Below are 20,590 nucleotides of genomic sequence, written 5' to 3'. Positions count from 1 at the left end.
ATTGAAACGTCTGTAGGGCTTTTTACAAAGCAGGGCAGGAACACTGTTTGTTTCCCCAGTTTTTTCAGTTACAGGAAGCTGAGAATCAAGATTTTGGATTCTAATTGTAAGAGGCCTTGAAAATGGAAAAATGGTAATACCTACCTTAGAGGAATATTTGTTTGTTTCAAAAGTTTTGTGAACTCCTTGACAGAAAGGAGCCATAAGAAATTCTAGGTATTTATTCCTCTGTGACAGAAGTCTGTATTTAGGCTTCTGTTAGTCTTCTTTATTTATAACAAAATATTTGAATATCATTTCCAAGATGTTCAGCTATCAGACATGAAGTGATAATGAGGACAGATAGGTCATGAGTCTGCAAATATGTGTGAGGAGATGGTGAGCTTAACCTACCAGGTGAAAAAAAGTCAGTATGGCAACTGCATGAACACTTCAAAGCATGCACCTAGTTTGCCGTACTAACTTAATTATCCCTGCTATAGATATGTTTGACAAACATATCTATAGCCCAGATCCTGTTACTTCTCAGTGGGAAATAACAGAAGGCTTCTGTCTGGTTGCCAGTTGACTGAATCCTTCCTTATACTTCCTTGCATTACTCTTTTCAAGGACTTTCCCTACCCCTTTGCTTATCTGATGAACAGAAACTTACCTCTTTCTGATTAATGGTGGAAAGTATTGTAAGATGAAGAATGATGCAGTCTAACAGGATGAATGTAAAATGATTTTTAAGAAAGTATGATGAGGATTTAGTCCTATTTTAATCAAATACTGCCTGAACCAACCAAAAATAAGCTTTTATCACTCGTGCTGAATCAACCATATTCTGATGTCAGCACTATTTCTCAGCAAGCATCTTGTGTCCTCTGTGTAATAATACAGGGTGTTTTTGAGCATCCCGCTGTTGTTGACTTTATCCACAAACAGTGTAATGTGAAATGTGAAGAGGCAGGAGTACCCCACCTCTTCCCATCACACAGAAACACAAGCTGGTGCCCTGTTCTTTGACACTAAAATGTGGCTTGCTGTTGGCAAGCTGGGGGCTTTAATAGGCAAAGACCGTGGGGAACTTTTCAGCTTTTTAGTCTGTCTGCTTCTGTAAAGTCTGTTACACAGGGAGGTACAGTTTTTAAATGTGGTCATTTTTAATTCCTGTCCCTGGAGTCTGGCTGACAGATTGGGAGTGCAGAGGATGGGAGTGGGCTGAAAAGACAAGCTGAAACCACAGGATGTATACATACATTAAAATGGAGCAAAACAAAAATAAACGAACTTAGGTGAACACAGATGGGATCTGTTTCAGGGCCACTCTTAACACCTGTTTTAGATGGCCTGTGGTGAAAATCATTAGCTTAAAAAGATGCTATTTATGTCTTTCCTGAACCAAGTGTGAGCAAACTCTCTCCAGCAGTCTTAACTGGAGAGAATGGAGATAACATTTTGGTAGATTTTTTTCTTTTTTTTTTTTTTTTTCTGAACGATACTATTTTCATTGCAAACCTTAAATAAAAAAAAAAAAAAGAAAGAAAAAGCCTCGACATGTGTTTGTTTTTGTACACCATTTATATTAGCTACAGCCCTGGTTCAGAGGACCGTTGGCATTGATGTATTCTAAATATCATTTTTCAACAGAGACTTAAAAATCATCAATGTGATTTCATAGGTGTGAATCTGAAATTTATCCACTGAATTTTGAGGTGTTACTGTGTATTCCCGCTTCTGTAGCAAAGATCAAAACTTGTTGACAGTAGCTTTCTGATTTGAGAAGGCAGGTGAACATGGTTATGTTTTATTGATTCACTTTGCTCTCCATGCTGATTATGACAGGTCATGCTGAAAGTAACATTTTGAGGTTTCCAAAATTTTTTATTCCACGTTGGCATTTGAATTTTTTATGAAACCCTCCTTCTGTGATAATTTCTGCAAGCTTGTGTCTTTTGGAGGAAAGCATTGACTTTTCCCAATTTCCACCAAACTCTTCATAGTTTTATCTTTGTCTTGATGATTGTTAAACCTATTTTTTTCTTTAAACGAATAAAGGTTTTGAGAAGAGGTGTTTGTAGTTTGATTATTGTCAAAAATAGCAATAGAATAGAATTAATAGAAAATTCAGGAAAAACTTCCTTTAATGCATGAATGCATCTTTGCATGTCAGCTGTAAGAGAAGTGTGTTCATACTTAGAGGTAGTGATGTAGTCTAATGGAAAGAACAAATGCCCGGGAGTGGGTTGCATTCTGTCTCTTCCTGTCTGCTCACCTTTATAAAGTATTTTGAGATTTTTAGGTGATAAAAAGACCTAAGTATTAATAAAGCCTGCTTAGTTAGACAGTAGGTTTTACTCTGTATTATTTTCTGGTTTTTGTGTTACATGAATAGGGTGTAAAACTGCTAGGAGAGCCTTTTGTTCTTGCACACTGATTCTTTCCTTCGGCTTTTCTTTTTCTGGGTTAATTTTATTGGGTGGTAAAGCACACAATAGCTACTTGTGCAATGAGGAGGTGCATAAAGAACAAATACACTGAACTGTGAACAACAACTAGTTTTTTGGATACCTCTGGAAGAGCAATGACCCTCTTGGTGTGTTACTATGGGGAAATGACAGGTGGATGCTGTCCCATGGTTGTCCATGTAGCTGGTACTTCTTCAGTGTCCAGCAATGTGCTCCCTATCCCATTTTGCCAAAAGGCCACTATGTCCTCTCTAAACAGGGACAGAAGATGAAAGGGTAGCTTCATCTATGACAAATCTGCATTTATGACTTCAATAGGATATGTACTGCTCAAAAACATAACCTCTAGGACAGGACTTCCAAACTTCCACCACCACAGAAGAATCTTTCGTGCTGTGCAGTGACATGGCTGTCCCAGACCCCTCTTCTCTGCTGACTATGCTCAGAAAACCTGTACAGCAGTTCAAGCAGCATGGGCTGCCCAAATACTTAGTTTGCCTTTCCCTCTGGGATGAGGGCAGCAGGCTGTATTTTTCCATATCGGTATGTAATAGCTCACTTAATACAGAAAACATGCCATGTAGCTGCAGAACCTTGCACTAAATAGTCATCTGTAACTGCAAGAGAAGATTTCTAAAAGCAGATCACTAATCTGGAAAAATTGTATGTATTGTGTTAAAGGAAGTCTCTGAGCCGAAAATAGATGGATGTTGGGAAGAGTAGTCTGGGGAATTGTCACTATACGCCTGCTCCATGACCTTCACTAAGCATCTGCTGTTTGCCACTGGCCCGAACAAGCCTATAAGCATATGTGGCCCTTTGGTTTCACCTGCTGTGGCCGTTCCCCCAGATACAGCAGAGCACAGATGACCTGAATATGTGTGTATGTGTGGGGATAGCTGAATGGACATTTACTGTGGAATATATAGCAGTGAGGACATTGACTACATCATATCATAATCCCTTTTCTGATAATTTATAGTTTTGTTTTTTGTTACTGGCTGTGTATGAAAATGCTGTTGACTACTTTGTGTTAAAAAGTTCAGCAAATTTAACAAGCTTGTTTACCTCTTGTTCTCTGAGGATCTTCTGTAGTGAGAACTGAGACTTCTGCAATTCGAGCCCTGTATTTGCAATTCAGTGTGTATGGTCACCAGAATGCCATGGTGGTATTATTATTATTCTAATTATTATTATTATTATTCTAATAATTATTATTATTCTTATTTTGTTTGTTTGTTAATTCTTGGTTAGTCCACAGCTGTAAAAATAAGGCTAGACTGTGACAAAAAGTGATGACTTAAAACTGACGTTAAATAAATAGTCTCTTATCACATAAGAAGTGGAGACTGGACCCTTACACCAGTTTTAACGTCTCACAGGGGGAATGACACTTCCTTCAGTGTGGAATGTGAGTGCTGCCTTTGTGACTGGCAGAATATGACGTTATCCTGTGGCATAGTGACTTCACCCCCTCATTTTTAAGGGACTGTCTCACCTCTGAAGCCTAGGAGCTTCTCTGAAATATTTAGTTAATTCGAAAACACCCTTGTCTCCAAATTATCCTTGTCTAGAGCTTCTACAAAGTCTGTAGAGGCTTGAAGCATGATGGTGTTTTTTTTCATTAAGCACCTGCTTTCTTTGCCTAGCTCAGTTATGCAGCAAGGTTGTTTTTACAGTACTAAGAAGTGAGCAATATATTCCATATGCCACCAAGCTTTGTAAAGAATCTTGCTGATGACAATTTCACAGCTGCTGAGAAATAGGCCAAGCCTTCCCTGTAAAGTGACAGTAAGGAAAAGAATCTCTTCCATTGGGACTGGCCACGCATCCTCCCCAACTTTTTCCCTCTTGAAGGAAAATGCTAGCCCTTCTGAACTATGTAACAACAGATGGTGGCAGAAACCAATTTCTACTGAAAAGCCATTTGGTCAGGAAGTATCAAAAAATGTTTTGGAATTGTGAAAATGAATTCTTGGCTGCAGGGCTACCAGCAGCTTACCAGAAAAGAGACATGAAGCAAGTGCTTAGCAAACCCAAGAGCCTGCTTGGCCCTGAAAGAAATGGCTTTGGTCTCATATTTTGGAAATTAAAAACTTTAGATATGTAGGGCTTGGACTTCAGAAGTGCTCTGTGTATTATGGGTGTTATAAAAATTAGGTTCTTAATTTCTGGTCACTGATTGCTTGACCAACTACCAAGAAAGTAGCCTTCAAAATATGCAGAATGACCTCCAGCTGAGACAAGCTTAATATAGCTCCCTCTGGCCTAGTCAGGTGGAACCTTCCCTTTTGGCTCAGCTGATTTGCTGCCCACAGACCATGAAAGTCCTAGGGCCCTGGTAATGTACAGGGACACACAATTAATGCAGAAACAGCACAGGCCACTCTACTGATGGGTTGTGTTTAGTATGTTGTGTGTGTCTGTGAGTTGCTGGATGGAGCAGGTTCCTTTGGTTATTCCTGTACCTGACCAAATGTGCCTCTTTGGAGAGCACTTTGAGATCTAGAATTTGTTTCTTTTTAGAAGTGCACCATACTTGTCTGTCTGTGCCATTAACTCTCTGAAATAAACAGCAGCATGTTTTTTCCTCCAGCATTTCTGTTGTGAGTCTTAGCCTCTCATATGGTGCCATACATTGAAAATGGCTGGAGAGAAGTCCCCATAGATGTGGAACATAAACGATACTGGCCGAGCCGTCTTGTTTTATCTATTCTGTTATAAATGTATACCAAATTATACGGTAATGTCATGTCACCAGAAACACAGAGCAGATGGAAGTATCTTTCCACATATTGACTCATGTTACTCTGATGAAAGAAATTTGTTTCTCTCCTTCTGTCAAGCCTGCTAGCCTCTGGCAAGGGATGCAGCCCTCAGCGAGGGGAACTTTACCAATAGTGTTCAAGTGACCATCTGATTTCAATATACTATTATTGGCCAATATAGTTAGCCTGCATCAACAATTGCTTGAAGTAGTGAATTCTATTTCTTATGTTGCATAAGACAACTTAAGTAGTGCTGTTTCAGGTTGAGGAGACCTCGGGGAGTTAACCCTTGAGGAAGTAGATATTCAGCTTTTATAAGGATACCTTCAAGGCCCCACTATTGGGTCCTTTCGAGACTAATCCTAATAAAGCAAGTGCCAGGTTTCTGAATTGTACTTTATTATAGAAAAGTGACACCCCCAGAACACGGGTTGTAAGCACTGTATATTAGCTACCAAAAATACAGTTTGCAAAGTGCCAGCAAAATCCAGACAAATAAAATAACTATAGTTGTGCTGTGAGCATCTGAAATGCAGATCCCCTCTGTATTTCTGTTTGTTGTGAGTGGTATTTGACTTGATGAGAGCACAGTTCTCAGACTGAAAACACGTGAAGCTGAAGTCAAAAGGGAGTCAGTGTAATCATTAACTGACTCACCTTCTGGATGTGACAAGTAATGAACCATTCTAAACTTGCCTGGAGCTTTCTTTGGGACAATACCCACAGGGGAAGCCCTCTTACGCTCAAGTGAAGCGTTATCAAATGGGCCCTCTATTTTTCCCAAATGCCAGCTCTTTTCTGTCTTGTGTCTAACCACCTGAGGACATATAACTGCTGATCTCAGCATCCCAGCCAACATTTGCATCTTGGGGCTTGAGTACAGGATAGTAAAATCCCCAACACAGCCTTTTTTACAAAAATTGCATATGCTTTTTGTTTTTTTCTTTTCTTCTTACTAGCCTGCTCCCACAACAGGGAAACGTTTTATCTGCCCGTGCTGGGATTTTCATGTTAGCAAACCTCTTTAACCAGCATTTGGCTCTTTCCATTTTCTTACTTTGATTTGGATGGCTGCCTGAAGCACCTGCTAATGGCCTGAAGCGTTCAAGCCGAAATTTGCAGTTTGCGTCCCACACTCACTCTGTTTTGTTACCTGCCTTCTGGAGCACCTGCTCCACAATTTGGGCTCAAGAGCCTGCTCTCTACCCGCTGACAGCAGCGCTCCTCACAACAGTGCCTCTTCTCAGCTTTGTCCTGCTCTCTCCCTTGCTCTCTGTAGTCCCTGCTTCACTTTACCTGGGTCTTCAAGGTAACATTGATCCATCCTGCTTGTTCTAGTGCTTGAGTGAAGAATGGTGTTTCCTCTGGTACACGGAACAAAGGTGATACAAAAGTAACTCGATCGTTGTGGTCATCCTAAAACCTTCACCATGGCATTCACCAGCAGAGTTTTTTAGTTTTTTAAAATAGGTTTTATAGGGAAATTATGAGCCAGGGCAGCTTGCTGAAATCAGCTTGTAGGTCACTGGTGGTCAGAAGCCAAATGACAATTCCATGTTCAGGAAACATAGGAAACAGCATGGCCACTTAACAGAGAAGGACCAAAAGAAACCCCAAGGTCCTGAGGAACACTCCTCCCTTTTTTGTGCTCCTGCTGCCTTTTGAGGATCCTTCGTATGCTTTTCCATGAGGTTGCTCCTCATGCCTAAACATAGGGAAGGCTGTTAGAAATAGCTCTTTAAGATGTGTTTCATGAGAAAATCCTCCTCCCTGTCAAGGGCCAATCCTCATGGAGGATTTCAGAGGTAACAACTTCCAACAGGGAATTTCCTTTCCATTTTGCTTTGGGAAGCATTAGTTTTTCCCAATCTTGATGTGTGCCAAGGGTATCATTTACATGGACCTTCTGTTTCTGAAAAGGTGTTTGTTTCTCTGTTAGAAGGATGCTGCTAATAGTGACAGAAGAACCTAAGTATTGTTTTCCTGCCTCTGGTAGCTGCTGGTCCCTTTACTGGCAGGAACGTCCTCTTCCCCAAGGAGCTGTATTCCTTAATACTGCACCATGCCCTCCGCCCACCTTCCATGTTGGTGTTGAGTTGGGGTTTTCCCCAGGAACCAAAGCATCTTCCTGAGTGTCTGGGCTATAAAATGGGGCTTCTCCAAACCAGAGACATCTGCTCTTGCAGAACTGGGCAGGGCAAGGGCTTATTTTTTTTTCCCTTCTCGCTTTCCTTTGGTTGCCTCAAAATAACCCTAATTAATTTTATGGAGAGTTTAGTGTGCTCCCATCATGGGATTGCTCTTTGTGCGGATCTCTTGCATGCTATATTTAGGTATGGTTTTTGGAACACCATGTGACCCGAATCAGATAACTTCTGAACTACTAATCATGTCTTTGACACTGACTCCCTCCATGGCTTTGGGGCATTTTACGGTTGTTTTCTTACACAGAGAATGAAAAGAGATATACTTATCTGCTTTGTAAAAGCTGCTGCCAGGCTTAACAAATATTTAAGACATTGGTTTAGACTAAACTTCATTTTATTATTTGTATTATAGTCTTAGTTTTATTATTTCTTAGATATTTGACTTCTGAAAATGATTTGTTACCATCTTAATTTTTCTTAATCGGTGCCCCTGTTTCACTATTTAAAAAGAAAGAAACAAGTTTCTTCTGTGTTTGTAGATGAAAATAGGGCAGAGAGAAAAAACCTAAATGTCCTCATTTCCTGCCCCACACAGAGGGGCATTTCTTCCTTTGTTTTCAAGTTGTTCAATCCATGTAGATGAAAAGCCCAAAACATTGACCTGAACTATTTCCCCTTGTGCTATCTATGTCCCTTTTTTTAACAGGGGAAGTTAGTTATCTGCTTGTTTTTTCCCTGATTTTTTCAAATTACACACCCTGACTTCTATCCTGTCCTCATCCACTGCTTGAGGCCACTCAAGCCCTGAAGGAAGCTGAGCAAGGCTGGGGTTTGGAGCTTGTCATCCATTTCAAGGCATCATCTCTTTGTTGCTTATGTCCATAATTGCTGCTCTCTGTGTCTTGAATACTTCTGCAGCAAGCTGGAGTATTGGCATTTCTTCTGGCTTCACCTTTTTTTTTTTGCCTTGGCCCCTTAAGGCCTATTCATAGGCAAATGGATCAGAAGACCTGTTTGGCCTTCAGTAGCTGAAAAGGAGCTCACTTTGAGCAGGTAGCTAGTCAGATAAAGAGTAGGAGAAATTATGGGAATATTTCTCATCCTTTAGGAAGTAGTGAATAGTAAACAGAGAGGAAAAGAATCCTTCCTTATTGTAAGTCAAATTTATTAAGCCTGATTATAAATAGTAGCTCTCCCCCCTTTTTTCTTTAATTCCTTAGGAATTAAATCCTTTGCCCAAGCGCTTATTCTTTCCCTCCTACAATAGCAGTATAAAGCAAAATAATGCATAAACCAAAAATCAGCCTTGAGAAAAAGGCAGATAATGAAATATCTGCCAAAGAGACTGCAATATGTGTCTGTCAGAGAAAAAGACCAAACATTCTTATATTTGAATCTCTGAAATGTAGCTGCACCAGACTAGTTGGGGAAAATTTGTTTGAAGATGTATTACGTTCCACGATCAAATGGAAAAAATGGCACCTGTCATCATATTTAGAAAACAGCTGGGTAACATGGCCAAGTGCCATAGTCTCTTTTCACATGGCCTTTATGCTGAAACCATCCAAGCTCCATTCTCAGCAACTGGAGAAACCCTGTGCCTTTAAATGGTTATAGAAACATCTACTTAGGGGCCAGCTCTTATTGCAGCAAAGCCTGCTTCTGATGCTTCTAATTAGCAGTTAATGGATTATACTTTACTTTTATAACCAACCCAGCAGGCACTCTTCTATAGTATTTTTCAGCTATTTTTGGGAGAAGATATATGCAATTGCGCTGCTCTTCATGCTTTCATTTGGAGCATGCAGAAAATATTAGAAATAAATCATTATCTGAGATTATTTTAGCACACAAATGCTTAATTTAAGTCCGATGAAGCATTTCCTAAAAGTATTTTCTTTCATCTAATATCTTAGAAAAACTATAATGGGTTAATTGCCCTATCTGATCTAGATTTTGATGCAGAATCTCCTAAATACATACTTATTGTTAATTAAAATATTTAATATACCCAGTGAAAAGCCTAGCTTTTTTAGACTTGCAAACACAGCTCCAATATGTACTCCTTTAGGAAAAAATGGTTTTTTAGCTGAACCCAGTACAGGTACATGCAGAAGTTTATATGCTTCAGAAGTTAGATGGGCTTGTAGAAACTAACAATTTTTAGATTTGATTTGAATTAAAATAGCAATGAGATGAGTAGCATTAAAGATTTATAATGCTACATATGTGTGTGTGCACATATACATGTGGGTGTATATGTATATACACAATATATATAGAATGTATACAAACCTGGGCATGTTTGTATATGTTAAATATGTTAAACATATATCTATGTTTAATAAAGAAATACATTTACACAGGTTTTAATTGGAAGTTTATACTATTTCCCCCTCCAGAAATTAATTTTGGTGCCAGTTTCTAGATGGAAACCTAGTTCAGTGAGACTTCCTTTGAATGTGCTCTCTTTGCTCTGGTCACTCTTCCAGTAGGACAAGGTTTAACGCTGGTTAAACTGGAACAGGAGGGGGAGCTCTCACAGCACTGGCCAGGAAAGGGGAAGATGAGGTACCCAAGCCTAGGAAAAGAGGGGTAGAGGCTACCAGCTGCAGGTGAGATGTGCTATCACCGCTCCCACTTGCTGTAGTCCTTACCTATGTCACAAAAAAAAAAAAAAAAGATATAAGTGATAAGAAATTTCAGGCTGGTTGATGAGAAGCTCAACACAGCCCAGCAATGTGCACTTGCATCCCAGAAAGCCAACAGAATTCTGGGCTGCATCAAAAGTAGCACAGCCAGCAGGTCGAGGGAGGTGGTTCTCTCCTCTGCTCCGCTCTGGTGAGACCCCAGCTGGAGTGTTGTGTCCAGCTTTGGGGTCCTCAGCATGGGAAGGATGTCTGCCTGTTGGAGTGAGTCTAGAGGAGGCCATGAAGAGGGAGGGCTGAAGCACCTCTCCTGTGCCAACAGTCTGAAAGAGTTAGGATTGTTCAGCCTGGAGAAAGCTCCAGGGAGACTTTATAGTGCCTTCCAGAGTCTAAAGGTGTAAGAAAGGTGGGGACACACATTTTAGCAGAATGTGTAGTGATAGCACTAGGGGAAAGGCTTTAAACTGAAAGAGGGCAGGTTTAGATGAGATATTAGGAAGAAATTCTTTGTTGTGGGGGTGGTGAGACACTGAAATAGGTTGCCCAGACAAGTTGTGGGTGCCCCATACCTGAAGGTGTTCAAGGACAGGTTGGATGGACCTTTGAGTAACCTGGTCTAATGGAAGGTGGCATTGTCCATCGCAGTGAGGTTGGAACCAGATGATCATTAAGGTCCCTTCCAACCCAAAGCATTCCATGATTCTATGGTATTCATGACTTGCAGCAAACGAAGTGCCACTTGCAAGATTCCTGCTTTGAAAGCACATTTGTATTCTCATCCTGGTGCAGCGCTGCACTTGCTAGCTACAGGATAGGCACTAAACTGGTACAGTCATGTTTGTTAAAAACAGCAAACTTGAAAAAAATTATTTTCACACTACAACTACTAAAAAGAAAAGGAAGGAAAGAAAAATAAAAGGTTGGATAGTGGTTATTGTGTGAAATAGCTCCCTGACTGTGATGGGACATGGGCAACTTACTTTCTGTCCTGGTTTCTGAGGAGGATGGGTTTGGGCTTTTCCTGTCGTATAACATCCCAGTGGAGTAGGAGGAAGAGTCTGGCTGTGCAGGGTCTGAAAAGCTGTTGTTTCCCTGTCCCCCACAGTCCCTGCCTGTGCTGTAGGTGGAGAGCAGAGGAGTGTCTACTGGGCGGGGCCACTCCCACCTTGTTCCTGGAGCAGGTCCTCACTGTTTAATTAATTTCCTTTTCCAGGTGTTTCAGGAAGATGGAGCAGGAGATGACTCCTTGCTTGAAGCAAGGCCATAGTCAGGCCTCTATATTGTTCATGTTTGCTCACTTATAATCAGACGAAGCTATTCTGACGTGCTCAAATGTGCTGTTATGTTTCCTCTAAGAAATAATGAGATTCCAGTATTAACCTTTATTTTCCCTCTTTAAAACAGCTCTGTCTCCCCTTGAGTCTGGTAGAAACTCTGTTTTCCCCCAAAGTTCTGCTGAGGTGAAGTCCGTCTCTATGCCTGCACTATCTCATCATAGTGCATTGTAAGAGAGGTACCAGGACTGCAGGATTGGCCTCCCCTCACTCTCTGTCTGAGGTGTTGGTCAAAGGATGTGGCTCCTTAGAGCTACACTTCTGGACTCCATACTAGAGCAGTGAAGGCAGGTCTGAGACATCCTGAGTTCAGTGATAGCCTCCTGAGATCTGCATCAGTCAGACCCCTGGGGTTGCCCTTCTGTGTTTCATCCCTCAGCAGTCCGTGCCAGGCAAGCTAAGCTTAGTAGGTGAGGTTATTGAGGAGAACTTCATCCAGAAGAATGAGGCTCCCTCAAGCAGAGTTTGGTTTGAATTCTCAGAAGGTCAGCGTGGGAAGCTCCCCATAAAAGCTGAACTTTGATGTTGTCAGCCAAGACAGATTCAGAAGATTTGAGAACATTTTTTTTCCTTCTTTATAATTATATGAAACGCGGGAGACCTGTGAATAGGGTATTTTTAGATTGTACTTTCAAATATACAGTATCGTAGTATGACAGCAAATTAAATTAAAATTCTTAACAAATTTTTTTTTTTTTTTTAAGAAATGTGGTGAACTTAGTGGAAAGTTTGATGAAGAGCAGTATGTCGCTTTGCACAGGAATTCTCTTCTTGTGACTAAATTAAACATCAGTGGTTGCTCTCATTTAGATTAACACTTTTGGAAGTTCTTTTTTTTTTTGTAGCTAGGGGATTGGCTTTCTAATTTTAGCTCATATGGTTTATAATTAGAAACATTTCCAAACTTGTTTACAAACACCTGCACTTGACAGTGTGCGTCTGCAATTTTAGAAGGACTCACTTGTCATTTCCAATAGGGGTTGAGAGGGCATCTGAGTTCTTTGTGTTTGTACAGTTAGTTTCAGGACACTGGAACAAAAGGGCATTCTTTAAAGTAAGGGTACAAGCATGTAATGTTTTGTGAAGGGGCTTCATGCACCTAATCATCAAACAGGTCCTGTTGACTAGTAGTGGATTATTTCAAAGTCAGGAGGATTGCTAGTTAGTGGTAATTTGGAGCAAGACCTAAACTGGCATCCAAAGGAGAAATTCCAGGAACTAATTTTAGCAGTTGAGTCTCTCAATTGGAGAAGATGGTTTACAGGTTTTCTGTTTTTATCTATACTTCAAACATATTACTTTCTTACCAGCTGTCCTTCAGAAGTTATTCCAAAAGAGTTTAAAATGACTCCTGAATAAATGTTTGCATTATTTTTTCGCACAAATTTGAAAGTAAGTTGCTGAATGTATGGTGGATTATGGCTCCCCTTGCACCTGAGTGGGATGTGTGTGTTACACAAGTCTGCATGCAACTTGTTTGCAGTGGGGTGCATGTTACTCATTGGTCATGTCTGTAATCATGTTAGAGGTAATCAAAATACCAAAAGATATCCCTTCAGTTCCTCAGTGTGCACTTTACATCTGATTTTTAGCTGCATCACAAAGGTTAACAATGTTGCTTATCCATTTCTAGCATAATAGGAAAGATTATCGTTGCTAAAAATTGATGCTGCGTGGGAGGAAGTCAGGAAGAACCCTCCAAATCAGCTTCAAGGGTACAACTGAACCAGAAGTAGTCAAAGCAGACTTAAGCAGTAGTGATGTAAAGTGTCCTATTGATTGCTTAATGCTCATGTTGTTATTAATTAGTATGAAAAACTCTGGTTAATTAGACCAGCCTGTTTGAGTGTTATGTTCTCTACCAGAAATCATGGTCAACCTTAGAAAAACTCCAATATATGAGAGGATAAGGAGGCCACAAAGCAAAATGGTTTTTATTTTCTGCTATTTTGGTGTCCTAATAAGCGTGGACCTGGATCCAGGTGGGGAATCCATGTTTATGTCAAAGAATCATGTCCTCAGAGGTGCTTACTCTCTATCAATTTCACCAAGAGTGGATGTAAGTGGAATTAGGCACCTAAATACCTTTGTATGTTCTTGTTCTTTGAAGATAAACCTGTAGTCCACAGCCTGTATCTTGTGCTTGACCCCTCTGCAGAGCACACAGCGTATACTCACTGGGGGGCTCCTCCAAAGCAATTCCTTATAAGTAAACAAACAGATAATTACATGAAGCTTTTGGAGTACAATGCACACATCTGAAGAATTAGGTTTTTCCATCTGTATAACAGCTGTGCCTTGTATCTGTATTTCTGAATTCCTTTAAGGAAATATAATTTTAACAAGCATTCACTTTCTGTGGCAAATAAGCTTTTTTTTTTTTTTTTTTTTTTATAATTTCACTTTTTAAGCAAGTAGGCTAGCCAAAATTATGATGTTACTTAGATACTCCACGGCATGATTTCTTAGCAAGTATGGCTGCAATTAATAAATTGTGTTACCATCTTTGAAAGTAGCTTTCAAAGTGTTGTCAGGGTCCCAGTTGATCAGAGTTAGAAATACATGACATTTTAGAAATTGCTAATGATTCAGATACGACCATAGAAACTAGACTTAAGTGGAATTTAATACTGCTTCGAGCTTAACTAGAAACTTCTCTTTTTATGGTGAATTCTATCTGGAAATAACACTTTCTCAACTGATGTACCAAGAGAAATGTTGCTTCATGCCAGTGTTTTCAGTTTTCCTCTATTTCTGTTTGCTTGTGTCAGCTCTGTGCCTACTTTCCTAAGTGTTAATGTGTAGAACTGTTTCCAGAATGTTAGAGGAGGCTCAAAAGCAAGATCTATGCAAGTGTAGAAAGATCCAACTATCCAGCAGCTCCTTGAAAACAGGCAAAACCCTCTTTGACGTCAGAAGTCTCGACTGACTGTGAAGTTAGCGACAAGCTTTCTCAGACGTACGTGATAAGAAAGGAAGACCTCTGTGGAACATTTTTGTAGACTTACCTAACCTGCATAAGCCTGACCAGTTCTTTGGTGTGAATCTTTGGGTGAAGTAGAGTCTACGCTGTATGCATGAAACAATCTGTTCTCAGAATAATGTGCTTAACTCCTGCAGGGAAATAGCATGGTAAAATTTTTCTTTCAGTGCATTTAAAGGGGGCTACTGTCTTCCACAGAAAGTGGTAAAGAAGATAAACACAGGAGTCATGAAAAAAAAAAAAGGGCTTCAGAGTTCTGCTTTGGTTCTTCTCATAATAAATAACTCTCACTTCAGGTAAAATTGTTACTCCTCACAAACTATCATGGTATGCCTACTACTGTCATGGTACGATTGAATAGTTTGAGGCACAGCATGCATGGTATACCAGTGTGATTTGAGAATTGAATTTATATCCTTGTAGCTGGGCATTTGAGGGCACATCATATACCATCACATACCATGAGAGAGGCAGTATCTGGTTGTGGTTAGAAATCAGCTGGGGATGTAAGGTGATACCTTGTATATTGACAAAGGGAGTTAATGTAGGTTCACAACCCATGAAATCCCAGCATTGAAGTTATGGTTGCATCCCCAGGGGTGAGACACATTGCAAATCCCTGAGGTGCAGATCCTGTGCCTGGTCTCCCATGGTACGTAGCTGTAAGCCAGTCTTTAAAAGTCCGTAAATAAGTGTAACACATGCATTTTCTGTAGAAGTAATGATGGTAAAGAGGGACTGTGACAATTACTCTGGCCCAGTGCAAATTACCTGTAACTTAAATTTTTGCATTTTTGTTTATTACTGGTGCATATGTTTTATATGAGCAACTCTTTCATATTTCTGAAGCAACTCCATGCCATAAAAATATGTGGGTTTCCTTCTTAAAGAAACTATTTTGTGCCAGTTGAACCCAGTTGAAGAGACCTAGAGCAAGTGTATACAAAGTGAAACTGCTTCAGCATAACCTACATTGGTTTAGGGGAGAGTTAATGATAAATTTATTTTCGTGACCTGTCTGCCAAATATTTGTACACTAATTAGGTCCTATTTTGAGGGCAGAGCATGTGAGCTTGTAAGGAACCCCTTGTACAGGATGGGAAGGGCAAGAGGATTTTTGTCCCTAATGAGTGCAAACCCCATCTTTTTTATGTAGCATCACCTAACTATGTCCATTATTTTTAAGTAGCATATGAAACCCTGGACTTATATGGAGGCACTTCCTAAATTGGCTCATGGACGTAGCTGTAACCAGCTCAGGTGTTCAAGTGTAGAGCATTGGGGAAGAAAATGAACTGACTCAAAGCACATAGTTTTAACTTTATATAATGTGTTTCGCAATATGGCAGAAAATTACCTTTGTTACTAGTGGCAGGGCCTGTTGTATAAGTAATCCAGCCATGGGGCTGGTTGGTATCTTGCTTTTCACTTGAACCTCTCTGCAATACAGGTCTTGGAGGAGTGAGTGCCTGGTGCAGTCTCTGCCTGGCTCCTTGGTAAGTCATTCAAGTCTGTCTTTCTGTACAGTCACTTTTCAAAATGATGAGCAAAAATAAGGATATTTTTTTCATAGAGTGCTTTAAAAGAGAGCTGCTAATCAATTTTTCTTATTATTTTATGCCCTGTGATTTTTACACCACCCCCACCAGCTGGTTAATCATGCAAAAGCTGAACACTTCATTAGCCAGAACATGTTTGCCCATGGGCATTTCTGTAGTAAATTAGTTCTTTCTATTTATACAGGTAAGTCATGGCCAAAAGTCTTTAAGGTGCCAAAGGTAAGGGTTCGAATTAATTCTTTTTCTGAGTTTTCAAGAGAACTAGGTTTAACTTTGTGTGCTGTTGATTTGAAATTACTTTTGGATTAAAGATAGCATGGATAAAAGAGCATTTTAGGCTGTTCTGAAATACACTGTGTCTTTCTGTATCTCAGTTTTAACCTTTGTAGTACAACCTGCCTTAAAAAACCCCAAAACTCCCCAAACTCATACATGCACACACCAGTATATAGACATGTATATGTATATGCACGGTATCTATGCAGAGACTCTGCTTCTTTGAGTGGCATGTGGCATATTGACCTGTGTTTTTCCTTTCTTACTCTGTGCCTTTTAAACTATTAATTGAAAATATGTGGTTTGTAGATGCTTTTTTCCCTCAAATCAAATGGTGCCCTCTGAAAGCCTAGTTTAGTTCCACAATGAATTTAGCTTTCAGGCTTTGGCCATTGCAATATTGTTTGAATGCCACCATTTCCTGCAATCAATGTAATTTTATATCTACTTGGAATAGAAAGTCAAGATGGTGATTGCCTTAATTTAACTCAGTGTTGTATTCATTAAGGAGCTGATCCTGAATTCCTTTCAGATCAAAGTCTGTCTTGATTTCACTGGAACCTTTCAGTGCACAAGGTGTGCGGTAGCCTTCTAAAATGTTGTCATTGTGACTACTGAATAAAACTAAATGTGTTGCTAAATTTAGGCTGTTGCTCATGTCAGCTTCCTTTTCTAAATGACGGTAAGTGCATTCCATAAATAGTATGCCTCTTATGTTGTCATATCTCTTTGGCTTGCTTTGCAGTATTTTACAGGATATTTGCAAATGAATTTTGTGTTCAGTAGGCAGGGGATGAAAATAACACTACTCATTGGGACTCCATTAACCCGCAGCTAATGAGGAACCATTTCGAGGGCTGGATGAGTGTAATTCAGATTAGCCTGCGTGCCAGGCTGCTCTGCTCCCGCTCAGGCTCGCACTGTGCCATGCTCCCGCCGTGCTCCGGAGGGACGGAGCCCAGAGTGGCACAGCTGGCGCTCTGAGACAGACTTTTGCCGGTTAAGTTTTCCGTGCTTCGGTTTCCCTTTTGGAAGGTAGGAGAGGGGAGTGAGTGTGTGTGTGTGTGTGTGTGTGTGTGTATGTGTGTGTGGGCATACGCATAGATAGGTGACAGTGATCTTGACCTCCATGGTCGGGTGTTTTGAGATGTAATGAAATACTCTACAAACACCATGCTTGTGCTCGCTTGATAGCATTGTTACTTGTAGAAAAGGGTACTACATGGTGACAGTAAAGGTGGTCCAGACTGGCCCTTAATTAATTTTATTTTCAAGATCTATATTAGTGACTGTCGTGAGGGCACCTGGGCACTTTACATCAATAAAATAATCAATTTAAAAAATGTGTAGACCAGAACTCTGTGTTCACTAACAAAACTCCTGTTCCCCGTTACAACTAAAGGTCAGTCCAAGGCTGGCCAAGCAAGCAGGACTTGCATTTCTGCTCCTTGGCACTTGCCAGACGGGGCTCTGGCGGAACACCACCGGCAGCAGCTTCCAGATGCCCACGGTCTCTGCAGAAAATGTCTTGCTGATGACCGATGGCTTGTTAACCCCCTGCAAGTCTCAAATTGGTTTCGGGACTGAAGGAAAAGGTGGGGAAAGACTAGTTCAGAGGCCGGTCCCAATTAAAAATGTGACTTTGCCAGTTGCGAGCCGTCCACTGAAGAGCAGGGAACAGGGACCTGGTGGAGCTGTGCTGCTGGAATAAGAGAGAGGGAAAAAAAGGCCTTCTTCTGAAGAACAGGCTGGAGATCTCCTAAATGAAGTAACTTTATTGATGATAAATGTTACATTATGCAAGCTTAGCAAATCCTCTAGGAATATAATGCTTCCCAGTTTTTTCTTAACGTTTGTTAATATTTTATGATACCTGTGCATTAAGGGCTGGTTCCTGCAATGTTTAAATGAGTTTGGGCTGCTAAATTGCCTTTATGGACTTTAAAAAAAACCAATACTGGTCACTATGGATTAGGTAAATTCCCAATCACACTTAACATGATGATGATATAAAATCAGCTTGTTTCTGTTTTTCATGCATTAAGTGAGCATATGTAATTAAATTAAATGTTGTTGCAAAGCTGTATTTTGTTTATTTTTATTAGTACATTTAGGGCAATAATCCCACTTTAATATAAATCTAATTGTGAGAGCAGCACTGAAACTAGGAGTTCCTGGATGCTGACATAATTTTTTGAATGTGAAATGAGAATATGTTTTCATGTCTTGAAATCCAATTGAGCTCAAGCTGAGCTTAAAAATCCAAAATCTGATTCAGGAGAATTCAGTCCCATCTGGCTGGTGGGTAGCAGGTGTGCAGTGTGTGTTTCAGGGGAGAGGTGGTTGCAGGGAGTGAAACATTTCTCTTTTCCCGTAAAGCTTTAATTCCAGTTTAATGCTGTGGTCTGAGGCTCTCTGCAGTTTAAGGTCTTGTGTAATTACCTACACCTCTTGTTGGTTTTCATTTCTAGACAACATAATGGTGATGGTGAATGGCAGAAGCAAGTAAGTGTCCAGAATTACAGAGAAATATGGTTTCTAATTCTTAACGTTTTATTTTATTTTCTGATTACACCCAAGTCCCTTGTATGAGAGAGTATGTTTTTATAAATTGATACAAACATGATTCTTGAAGACTGAATGAGAAAGGTTTCATTGGAGCATTTGTTATCGAGGGCTTTTGAGTGTTGTTACATGTTCCCACAGCAATATAGAGAAGGTTTGTTTCATGTATATATTTTTATAAAAGAAAAAAAAATATTATGCAATTTCTGTTTTCATCCCATAATACCCTAATAGACAGGTTCTACATTTTTTAATCTTTAAAAGTATTGTAGCAATCTATGGGATACTTTTTACCTTGTAACCTTTACAAACTTCTCCCAGCCTTTCTCATTTTCCTTTCTCTTTCCTTTTCTTCATCTTTTGGTCAGATACTGCCAGTTACCCCCTACCTCTGCCTGGAAGGTTTTTGCTTAGGAGATTCAAGAACCAGCTCTTCCCTGACTTTTGTCACTAGCTAGGAAGTCAGCTCCCTTTTACACTCCTATCAACTCTTGCTCTTCCAACTTTAAAATATTTCCTCTTGTTTTAAATTGTCTTCACTGCTATATAACTTGGTGCTGGAAAGTCTTTGAGCACATGAGGTTTTTATGGGAGTTGGCACGCAAAGCACTACTTACTTAACGAAATAGGTAAGCAAACATACCTCTTTTATAGTTTTTAACTTCACATTACTACAGCAGATGACACTTTGCTACTGTATTTCACAGGTTTCTTTTCATGGTGAATTGACTTAATTTCTAACATAGAGTGGAGCTGGTGCTGTGTTGCCAAGGGAAGTCCATCTGGTTTGACAGACAAACTGATAAACAGTTCTCTGGACATCCCTGTTAAGTTCTCCCTTTTATTTGTTTGCTTTATGAAGTTAAATGGAAGAGGTCACCCCCTTTGACAGAGCAAATTCTTTTTTTCTAGCAATCGGGCTTTGCAAGAAAACATTTTTTATTAAGCAAGTCATCCATACCACACCGTAGGCTGTTTGAGTGTAACAGTATGTTACAGTCTGCAAAGTTAATGCAGTTAATATTCAACTGAACTTTTGGGGGGTTGCTAATCCCTTAGGCGGGCTTAGCAGAAAGGGCAAACATATTTATAGCGCTTTGAATCAGACTGCAGTGAACAAGTAAGAGTATGTGTTATACCATGCAAATGTTACACAATTTCAGGAAAGCTCAGTGCATAATCATCTTTTAATAGTATTTAAGTTGATGAAATATCTCATCTGTAAGCAAGAGAGTTGTTGGTTCAGTGGACAACAGGTCTGTTAAAATGAAGCTCTGTGGAAGTTCTTGAGATTCCTGTTCTGATGATAAGTTCTGTAGGTTCTGAACAGATTTATGGGCTGTTTAATTAGGAGCTAACTGTATTCTTTAACCTCTGTCATTTGTATTATTCCCTAATAGGATTTCATTGGACTTTGTCACATATCTGACTGTGAGTGAGTGTGTGCAGAGTTGTCTGTTCCATATAGACCATGATCTCCTACTGCCTTTGTAGAAGTAAAAAGATCATTCCTGAGTAATCTTTCCTCTGGAATGGAAGTGTGACAATGGGTAGAGTCTGCTTTGGTTAGAGCCGTGGGCACCCCTGGCAAAAGGCACAAGAGTTAAGTCATGAGTTACAGGGAGTTCATGGAGAAGCTGAAGTGCTCAGACTGAGACTGTCCAGCAATGGGGGTCACATTTCTGTGAGCCAGAAACTCTCCACATTTATGTCATGGACAAAACTTGCATTGAGTGTAAGGTTATATGGAAAAGCACATTTAGGCCCTGTAGTGCTACCATCCCATCAGGAGACAAAGACATTATTATTTCAGATTTTCCACAGAATTTGATTGTGTAGAGTTTTTAGTCTAAGAAATAA

At 40.0% G+C, this 20,590-nt stretch overlaps 1 protein-coding gene across 12 annotated transcripts in view; it reads left to right on the top strand.

The window, feature by feature from the left end:
• ESRRG (estrogen related receptor gamma) overlaps positions 1 to 20,590 on the top strand; it is a 398,323-nt gene that overhangs the window by 36,539 nt on the left and 341,194 nt on the right. For 2 of the 12 annotated variants that reach the window (XM_050315155.1, XM_050315141.1), the window contains exons 2-3: positions 15,781 to 15,826; positions 16,074 to 16,108. The exons of 8 other annotated variants lie outside the window; for them this stretch is intronic. Coding sequence is in view for 2 of the 4 variants with exons in the window: in XM_050315141.1 (XP_050171098.1) it covers positions 15,781 to 15,826; positions 16,074 to 16,108 (81 nt within the window). In the remaining 2 variants the exon portion in view is untranslated. The remainder of the gene's footprint in view (positions 1 to 15,780; positions 15,827 to 16,073; positions 16,109 to 20,590) is intronic. 2 more of the 12 variants (XM_050315151.1, XM_050315140.1) reach the window with 1 other exon arrangement.

The sequence above is a fragment of the Myiozetetes cayanensis genome, unplaced genomic scaffold (genome assembly GCF_022539395.1).
Source record: "Myiozetetes cayanensis isolate MyiCay16 unplaced genomic scaffold, myiCay2020 scf2-11, whole genome shotgun sequence".
NCBI classification, from domain to species: Eukaryota; Metazoa; Chordata; class Aves; order Passeriformes; family Tyrannidae; genus Myiozetetes; species Myiozetetes cayanensis.
This window is presented reverse-complemented; position numbering and strand designations above follow the sequence as displayed.